The sequence below is a fragment of the Equus caballus genome, chromosome 11 (assembly GCF_041296265.1).
Source record: "Equus caballus isolate H_3958 breed thoroughbred chromosome 11, TB-T2T, whole genome shotgun sequence".
NCBI lineage: Eukaryota > Metazoa > Chordata > Mammalia > Perissodactyla > Equidae > Equus > Equus caballus.
The window spans coordinates 755,023-764,606 of record NC_091694.1 but is presented as its reverse complement, the minus strand read 5'-3'; the positions used below and the strand labels follow the sequence as shown (position 1 = coordinate 764,606).

At 53.2% G+C, this 9,584-nt stretch overlaps 1 protein-coding gene across 7 annotated transcripts; it reads right to left on the bottom strand.

The window, feature by feature from the left end:
• Window positions 1-176: 176 nt before the first annotated feature.
• Window positions 177-6,804, bottom strand: CYBC1 (cytochrome b-245 chaperone 1). 7 transcript variants are annotated; one of them, XM_023651709.2, is made up of 7 exons: window positions 6,449-6,804; window positions 5,302-5,431; window positions 4,418-4,459; window positions 3,678-3,751; window positions 2,902-2,998; window positions 2,128-2,272; window positions 177-1,675 (listed from the first exon to the last, which is right to left on the bottom strand). In XM_023651709.2, the coding sequence occupies exons 2-7, from the start codon at window positions 5,384-5,386 to the stop codon at window positions 1,555-1,557; spliced, it is 564 nt and encodes a 187-aa protein (XP_023507477.1). In that variant the 5' UTR covers window positions 5,387-5,431; window positions 6,449-6,804; the 3' UTR covers window positions 177-1,554. The 7 variants fall into 7 exon arrangements, with proteins under 7 accessions (XP_023507477.1, XP_023507474.1, XP_070082870.1 ...); XM_023651706.2 differs by having other exon boundaries at window positions 177-1,704; window positions 6,449-6,640; XM_070226769.1 differs by lacking the exon at window positions 6,449-6,804 and adding an exon at window positions 5,986-6,290.
• Window positions 6,805-9,584: the final 2,780 nt, after the last annotated feature.

Sequence of the window (9,584 nt, the reverse complement as noted above, 5' to 3'; positions counted from 1 at the left end):
CTCGTACTCCCTGGCTCCCAGTGCTGCAGTCAGGCCCTCACAGTGGTCCCAGGACCCGCCTCGCCCTGGCAGCCCAGAAACAACCCAGACCAGGGGAGGGGAGCCGGCCACACAAACTCCTTCCCCCTTATCTCAAAGCCTACAGCCCGCGAGATGAGCACTCCAGAAACCAGTGATAGCGTTTTGCCTTTTTATTTTAGAAAAAAAGCATTTCAGATGTAACCATTTAAAAGCCTAACTTTGACATGTTTAAATGACCACATCCCCAAACTAAGGGCTAGGGCTGGTTGGTAGCCACCGCTGAGAAAGGAGAGGATCTCATTTTTCTCAAGTTCCCTAGAAATGCTGTCCTTACTCTCACCCAGGGGGCCTCAAACGCCTGCATCTGGGTGACATTCTGGTTATACCAGGCCATTCCCAGGGGCACAGCCTCCTGGGTCCCCACTCAGAGGTTCTCTGAGCACAGGCTACACCTTAGAGGGACCTGCCTTCAAAGAAAGCCATCTCCACTCAGGACCAAACCAGCAGGGCAGGTGCGGGTTAGCTGGCTGATGCCCAGCTTCCATGGGGGTGGCTGCAGCCGTCAGGGCCCTGCTGAAGGGCAGCCATGAGCCAGCCCATTCCTGCAGCACACAAACAGGCCCAGCCTCCAGGCCTTCCCCGGGTTCCAGAGAAGCTAGGAGTCAGATTTCTAAAGCAGAGATCCTGGTTTTTAAGCACTGCATGAGGCAAGAAGAAATAAGCTCTTCTCTTGCCAAGCAGCCTCTGCCCAGGCTGAGGGCAGAGAGTGGAGAGCGTGCTCCCCATGACGGCCCAGCTGTAATCCAAGATGGATCCAAGACGAGCCATCTAGGTAGAGTGGTCTGTGCATTGGGGAGGCCTCAGGAGTGGCCGCAGCGCACACAGCCAGGAGGACCCCTTGGCATCTGCCCTGTGTGCTGGCAGCCTGGGGGCAAGTACCTCACTTCCGACCAGTGAGGACATCCGTCAGGGAGGGGATGCTGCGTGGGGAAGGAGATGCTGGGATTCTTGGGGACAACACGCCCACATCAGAGCCTAACCCAGCCGCTGGCCCCACAGGCACCTGCTCTAGCCTTGCTGTAACCTGCGAGCTGAGTTCCTGTGGGATCCGGTGCTTGCAAACCTCCCTCCCCACTGAGTGCTCAGTCTCAGTGAAGGAATGCCCACCCTGGACGACTGGGGCGTCCTTGTCATTTCAGAGGCTCAAGCCCCACATGGCTGGTGAGCTGTGGGGTGGGTCTGTCTAGACTGGGCCACACCACCCATCACCATCACAAGCCACACTGCCCAGGCCAGGGCCATCTGATTCCAAGAGGCAGATCCAAGGCCCATGGCTTCCTGGACACCTTGGAGCCTGCAGAGAAGGTCCAGCCTGTGGTTTTGCTCAGAGGGCAGAAGCAAGCAGCAGGAACGGCTGAGGGTCCCACCCTGGGGCTTCCAGGGACACAGGCAGGCACTGAGGAGAAGACTCGCCGGCAGCCCATCAGGCCTGCTGAGGTGCCGTCAGAATCAAGGCCGGGAGCTCCATGGGTGTCAGCTCTGGCTCTTGGGGCCATCGGCCTCACTGTCGCTGCTCTGAGACAGCTCCATGGGACTCTCAAGACGGTGCAGCTCCAGGAAGGCGGTGATGAGCTTGGCAATGGCTTCCACGTCACTGGGCCGGGCCAGCACCAGGAGGAAGGGCTGGTTACCGTGGTAGAGGTGACAGCCACCCCACAACCAGGAAGACTGCGTTAGTCTCATCCTGGACCACCCACCTCCAGCACCCTTATGGCTCCCCACCAGGACCCAGCACCTTCTGTCCTGATCCCCACCTCACCCGACCCCAGCCCAGCCCTATGTCCCCACAGGGGTGGGGTCCCCTGACGTCCCTGGCCCCACATGGGGACCTGAGTCCCTGTCCTCTCTCTGTCCCTGTGAGGACCCTCAACATTCCCACAGTGGCGGCAGCAGGCCTGCCCCCCAGCCTGCGCCGCCTCCCCCAGGATCCTCCAAGTCCTTTCCCCGTGCCCTGCCGTGCTGGGTGGTCCACTGTGAGGGCCACCTGATGGGCGAGAGGCACAGGCAGGCTGCTGCAGCCAATCGAGTCACCTGTCCTCGGCCTACCTGCGGTGGCCCATGACAGCGCTCTGGGTGAGAGGGTGGGAGAAGCCTGTTGCAAACCGCAGCACCACCACGTAGCCCTTCCCGAAGTACCGGACCTTTTCCTCCTCCACATTCACGTCCCGGATGTCATTCAGCAGGACCACCACTGTGGGCGGGGGCCGGTCAGTGGCAGTGTCCCTTGCCCACCCTCCCCCTCCCACCTGTGTGCTGGACGCAGTCACTTCAGGGCCACTCTGCACAAGACCATATCACGCTTGCCATGAAGCAGAAAGCGTCTGTCACTCTGTGCCTGAGGATGGACCCCAGAAAACAGCCGAGACCCTGACCTTAGATGTCAGAGGTCAGTGACCACAGTGCAGGGTTGTGTGGCTGCCGGTTAAAGTCCAGTCTAGGTGAGAAAGAACATCCAGTGGACCCATCACCACCTTGAAAAACCAGCCCATTCTCTCACAGGCAGTCTAACATGCAGCTGAGCACGATGCTGCCCATCTTTCTGCTTCGTTTTCTCCAACTTTTGAAAAATGCTTTCCTGGTCCCTAGTGGCTGGTCACTGAGCTGGGGGCTGCCCAGCAATTCTCTTTGGGCCAGGGCATGTCCATGAGGCGGGACATAACTCTGGTCACTGAGCAGCCAGCTGGATCCAGCCCATTTTCAGACCTCAAGCCCAGTCCCCACCATCACACATAAGACACTCGCTGCCCTCTGTCCAGCTTGGAGTAACCAGCCTCCTGACGCCCACCATGCCCCATGTCCTGGTCACTCCCCACGCCTGACCTTGGTCATGGCCTGCTCTGGAAAGAGTCAGCAACTTCTTGTACAAGCTGAACGTCTTCAGCACGACCTTCCCAGTGCTCTTGTTGAAGATAGCTTCCTGGAAAACCAGCAGAACGTGGTCACTCAGCTGCTGGCCTCTCTGTGCACAAGCTGACCACACACAGACCTCCAGAGAGGGGCCCAGGCTTGCTGACTACGTCCCCACCCTCGCCAGAGCAGACAGTCAAGAAGGGGGTGGCCCCTCATCCTCCCCACCCACCCCAGTCAGGACCCTCAAGTGCTGCTCCAACAGAGCCAAACCCCTGCAGCCAGGCCCTCTCGGCCGGGGAAACAGGCTGTAAAGAGAAAGCCTGGCATCGAGGCACACGCTCCCTCCTCTTTGTGAGTGAAGACGAAGTAAGTACAAAGGCCAAGGTCACCAAACAAGGGGATGGAGGTGAGAGAATGGAGAGCAGCACTGGGCCAGGTGGCTCAAAGGACTCACGAAGCGGGGGCCAGGGGAGGGTGCCAGCCTTCTACCCAATTCTTTTACCCAAGAATTTGGGTAAAGCAGTCATGAAGAGCTAGGAGAAAAACAACTTCAGAGCACTCCTTGGCCCAGGAATGGTCACAGACAGGCAACGTCCTGGGGGTCGAGTCCAGCCAACCAGAAACCACTAAGTTAAAGTTTCAGGACAATGGCATTAGGTCCCCGGGACCTTCTTTCTGCTGTGATTCCCATTGCAGGGAAACCTGGGAACGGAACACCCGAGCACCTTCACCTGTGGTGGCCTTACCTCCCAGTCCTCTAGGTTCTGCACAGCCACGAACAGGCAGCCTGTGACATAGAAGAGCTTCCAGCCCAGACTGTCTGGGGAGCAAACACAGGAGGCAGCTGGGTGAGGGATAGCAGCAGAGGGGCAGAGGCCGACGTGCCCACGGGGGGTCCCCCCTCCCCAGCACGGCGGCTTCCCACACACTGGGCAAAGTGACATCTGGGGCCCAGCTGACTGCCCATGCCTGCAAGGAACCCCCTCATGGGGCACCCCTCCCTGCCTCTGGCACTGCTGGCCCTGCCTGTCACTCAGGACCACACGAGATATGCTCCGCCATCTCTGCCCGCAGCCCTCCTTCTGGGTGTCTACTCAAGACAGGTAGCTGGGGCTGACTGGTCTCTGCCAATGATGGCATGCTCTGCGATGGTGGAGAGGTGGCAATGCTTACAGGGAATGGCTGAAAGCGCGGCTCATCCCCTGCCACGGAACCTTAGCAAACATGACAGAGCACCTTTCTGAAGAGTATTTTACGACACGAGAGAATATTCGAGATATAGTAAGTGACAGAGGCTGCAAGGGATGAGCACATGAGGAAGAATACAGCAGCTCACAGAGGTGGGGCAGCTGCGAACCATCAGGAGGCAGAGGCGCCAGTGATCCCAAAGCCCATGCCTTGATGGGTCACAAATGACAAGTTTCCCTTCTTTTCTCTATTTTCAAAACAGCTGAGGAAGTTACTGGGGGCAGATGATGCACCTTACCTCCACTGTAGTAGGCAGCAGCCAGGCCAATGGACAAGATGCCTGCAAAGAGAAAGGGGGCACCTTCCTACTGGGCCACTGCCAGCTCAGGGCCCACCTCCTCCCAGGAGCCCTGGGCAAGCAGGCCCTTCCCACTGCCAGGGATGGCTGGGGTGGGGAGCAGGAGAAGAGAACACTATCAGGCTCAGAAATGGGGGAAACAGCCAGGAGGTTCGTTCAGAAACATGGTATATGCCATTCCCAGTATTCACTGGATACATCGGACTACATGGCTCCAGAGCTGACTGGGGAACCAGACAGAGAAGCCTGACGTGCATTTTACCCCAAAAGCACGTGTTGTGGAATGAAGATAAGACTCTATGTAAAGAATCACAACACAGCACGTGAGGTGGAATGGGAAGGAGGCCACGTGCAGGGTCACAGGGAAGAAGAACAGAGGCTGCTGGAGGCACAGTGGCCCCTCTCCTCACGTCACTGGTCCAACCAACACAGGGCAGCTGCCCAGAGTGCAGGACCCTCCGTGGACAGCGACCTTCCCCCACTTACTCCTCCCTGAGGAAGAGGCAAAATGGACTGCACCACTGTGTGGGCCTGCGAGATGAATCACTGACACCTGCGACCAGGTGTATGAAAGCAAGTAAAAAGAGAAATAAAGGGAGCTCAGAAGAGCAAGCAGATCATTAATGAGAGGATGTTAAGTGGTGAACACACACAAAAGAGACTCGCATCATCTGTAAAAGCAGGATAAGACCTAGGAGGATGCAAAGAAATAAAACAGTTGCTACATTTGGGGGCAGTAAAACAAAGGAAGAAAACTCGAGTTTCATTTTCATCCTTTTTTGAAGTTAGATTTTTAATTTTGGGAGTAATATGGAAATCCTTACCAACCAGCAGGGACCAGGACCTGATGCCCGGAGCCCTCTTCAGATGGAGGCAGGAGCTGGTGCGCGTCTCCACCTGCATGTACATCCCTGGAACGTTCCAGCACCACTCTCAACAGGAGACCCAGCGGGGCTGGGGAAGGGCAAACAGAAACAGCTGGAGCCCTAGAGCCGGTGCCCACAGACAAGCACCCAGCTCCTCATCAGGACGGGAAGCCGGGGCTGGCCAACCAGCGAGGCCCACACAGGCTGTGCTGACCGCAGTCTCTGTGGTGGGGCCAGTCACTCAATCCCCCAGGGACCGTTCCTCTGTGAGGAAGGCCCTTCCCTGCTCAGCCTGACTGCACCGGCGCCACCGCCCTGCTCAGACTCGCAGAGCGGCAACAAGCGCTCGCTCACCGCCTGTCTTACCTGGAAACCTCAGTCTCCCAGAGACCGTTAGTCCCCAGCAGCCTTCAAGCTTCCGGCACCCTACCAGAACCTACCAGGACGCCCTCATTTCCCTGTGCTGGCCTCCGCCAAGAAAGGGAACTGAAAGTCTCATGGTGGCGTGAGTCTGTACCGGCCCGGGCAGAGAAAGCCAGCATTGCGGTCTCCGCCAGCTGCTGAGACAGCAGGCCACACCCGGCGGAGGGTCCAGGAGGCCCTGGAGCATCGCTGCACGAACCAGTCACCGAGGGGACTGACCTCCACATGGAGAGTCCCGCCCTGCACCGCAAAACCCGAAACGCAGGCTCCAGGGACCCGGTTCTGGGAGCTTTTCAGATATGCCCTGTAAAGTCAGACTTCTAACACAAATAGTGGATTCAATCCACACACAGGAATCCTGGGACTTGGTCCGTCACCCGGCTCCCTCCCCGACGTCACTCATCTCTGTCTCCACGCGCGTCCAAGCTGTCCGCGCGGGCGAGGTCACGCCGGGCACAGGCCTGGGCGAGGGGCGCCGGCCTGCGGCGGACTCGCCCGACCCCTCCGGCCGCCCTGCCCGCCCTGGCCCTCCGCGTCACCGGCCGGGCGCCAAACTCGCGGCCCCAGGACGACCCGGGCCAAGTCTCCACACCACGCTCCCGAAGGGCGGGGCTCAGGCCCGGAGCCCCCAGCCCGCCGCCCCCCCCCCCGCCCGGAGGGCGGCACGGCCCCGGGCGCCTACCGACGACGCTACTCGGCGGGCGCGGGCCCGAGCGCGGGCAGGGCGGGAGGTCGGGGCTGCGGGCGGCGGAGGAGGCCGCCGACTTCCGGGGTCGGGGGCGGGACGGCTGACTTCCGGGGTCGGGGGCGGGGCATGGTCCAAATGGCTGGACTCTGGCGGCGAGAACGCAGGGAAGGGGGCGGGGAGAACACCAACTTCCGGGGGCGGGTGGGCGGCACCTCCCAAATAGGGAGGGTTCCCGGAAGTTTCGGCAGTGCAGGTGCGGGCGATTTCCCTGCGGTCCGGTGAGCCGTAGCTAGTCCCCTCCAAGTTCCAGACGTCAGCCCGGGCTGGTCGGTCGTAGCCTTGGGAGTGGTGGTCACGCCTGGTTTCTTCCTATTCTTAGATTCTTTGTAGTCCCGTGTACTTCGTACTGGCCAATCCCTTCTTGCCCCGATCCCCGGTTACGTTTAATAGTTCTTTGTGTTAAACTCTGTTCAGTTACTGTGTGGTTTCTCTTTCTGTGGACCCTGTCGAATACATATACCCGCACAGTGGCGTGTTATGCAGCTATGAAAACGGAATGAGGAATATCTCTGTGTATTACTATGGAGTCGTCTGCAGCGTTTATTGAGTGAAAAAAGGACGGAAAAAAGTGTGTACGGATACTATAGTTAAGAAAGGTGCAAATATATAAATATGGTTTGAAATATATAAAATGTAGTGGTTTTGTTACGCATAATAGAGTTAACGCTGTTAGTCTGAGACTTTTTATGTGTGTAATGTGAGACAATACAAGTGAGTATATTATATTATGTAGGTGCCTCTGGGAATCAGGAATTTCAGCATGAGAGGATGGAGTCACAGGTTTAAGATGAAAGAGGTTAATAAATTAGAACCCTGCATTCCTGGATTTGAATTAGAACGACCAGTGTGAATTCATAATGTATTTTGTCTGTAAAATGTACGTATTTCCCAATGCTGTCCACTGAAAAGTCCTAGAAACAATGACCAATCCAGTAGCAATGAGCAATTCTAGTACCCATTTTCTGTTTTTTAAATACCATTTACTACTAAAAGCTTCTTAGAGAAAAGACTTCATTTCAGGTCTGAAGCAAGAAATGTACAAGGATATGTATCGAAAAGCAAAGACACTATTAGCGTCTTGTCAAAAAATTTAGGAGCCTAACTGAAGAGAATCTCATTGCCAAAAAAAGAAAGAAAAAGGATTTGCGCATCGATAAGAACAATAATTTAAATGAACTGAAAATCCTCAGGGGTTTAAGTCCATAATTCATAATATGTTTTTAAATTCTTTGTTCACTTTTGGAGGATGTTGAGAAACAAACTTGGACTTTTTGACCAGTTAATGAAGGGAAGAAATCAAGCATTTATCTTGCCTTTCTTTATAAAATTTACAACAGAGTAATCAAATAGTGGGTGAGAGGAATTTCTCATTATAGAAGTATTCCTGCTAATAATAAATGAAGAAGAAATGGTAGGATTAAAATACCCTAAAAAATGAATGGATCTGGCAATGTCATCAATGGCTGTTAATTAACATCACAAAAAGGACAGTAAGATAGTAGAACCTCCTGATGGAATTATACAACACCATGAAATGGTCCTTCCAAAAAAAGTTAAGCTGTGATCAAACCACTGGACTGTTGTAACTACACTTTACTGAAAATTCGGAGGACAAGGGTATGCTAGAGGGTTCCGCAAGGATGCTGTCAGCAACGGCCAGAAACCCTGCAGACAAACAACCTGATTTCTGTATGATGATATGCAAGAAGAAAGAGAGGGATGTGCATGGAAACTACAGATTAAAACAAAAACAAAAACCGTAAGATTGGGAACTCTGTGTACTATCTTATCAACTTCTAAGTGAGCCTCAAGTTATTTGAAAACAAGTGTTTTTAAAAAGAGAGACTTAAGAAACACAGGCCAACTGCAATACAGTCTGATAAACACATTGGACCTTATTTAGATCCTGATTTAAACTAAAAAACCGGACAAGATGATTGGAGAAACCTCGACACTAAGTACCTACAAAGCCAAGTATCTGACGGTTACTGTAACTGTTCAATGAGAACATGATTACCTTTTGACCTTTTTCCCAACACAGACACAAATGGAAAGAAGTTAACCTTGTTAATTTGCTGTTTTCTTGTTTAATCTGAGGGGTGACTCAAGGGTCACAAGGATTTATGAGCTTATTTTGTGGAAAAAAAAGAATGCTTTCCAGGAAGTTACCATCACCAGATAACCAGGCCTCAGCTGCAGTTGACAACCAGAAGTCTGACTGCCCAAGGGCTTAGCTGGAGTAAAAGAAACATGGATTTACCCTTTGTTTCTCTGAAACTTGTCTTCCCAAGCTCCTTAGCTCTATAAAATCCCCTGCTTTCTTTTTCTAAGGCAGATTTGAGAGAACCTATCCTCACACCTCGTTTTGACCAATTTGAATAAAGCTTTCTCTATCTCCAAGCACCAATGTCTCAGTGACTGGGTTATTGCACTTCAGGGACACAAACTTGAGATTCAGTGGTTCTGTATCACACATTTGATGAAATTAATTGTAATCTGCTTTTCTCACATGATAATGGTATAGTGGTTATAACACATTAACAAAAAATACATACATATGACAACCTAAAATTATCCTCTTATTCATGCTGAAAATTGAAGATATTTTCTGAGAGGTGCTGACACAGATTTGAGTAATGCAGAGTTAACCTGGCAGCCAGTTAAGACTTCCTGAATCGAACTGATGCATTTGTAAAAACCTCTATGAACCCAAAGCTCTGTAAGTAAAAAAAAAGGAAAAAAATCTGAAGACCACAGTGAAGTTCTGGCCCCTGGAATACCCTTAAATGTTTCATTGACCTCTGTCATTGGGGTTAGGAGGGAGAACAAAGGGTCTATTCCTGCGATTCCTGAGAACTTCTGGTGTTCCATAAAGATAAAATCACCCACAAATTGCTTTTCTTAGTTCCACTCAACTCTTCCAGGCAAGTCTCCCATTTTTGATTGTCCTGTAATGAGCATGCTCTGATGCTAGAAAATGTTTATAATTAACAGAGCTCAGCCTTCGCGTTTCAATTGGCCCTACACGTGGTATCAGTTCCTTCGGGAAACGCTTATTCTGTCTGTAAAG

Coding starts and splice junctions, on each gene's coding strand:
- CYBC1 (XM_023651706.2), bottom strand. CDS start 5,386: ATGTACATGCAGGTGGAGACGCGCACCAGCTCCTGCCTCCATCTGAAG. Junction 2,999..3,677: donor AGAACCTAGAGGACTGGGAG/GTAAGGCCACCA, acceptor CTGGTTTTCCAG/GAAGCTATCTTCAACAAGAG. Junction 2,273..2,901: donor CAGAGCAGGCCATGACCAAG/GTCAGGCGTGGG, acceptor CCCCGCCCACAG/TGGTGGTCCTGCTGAATGAC.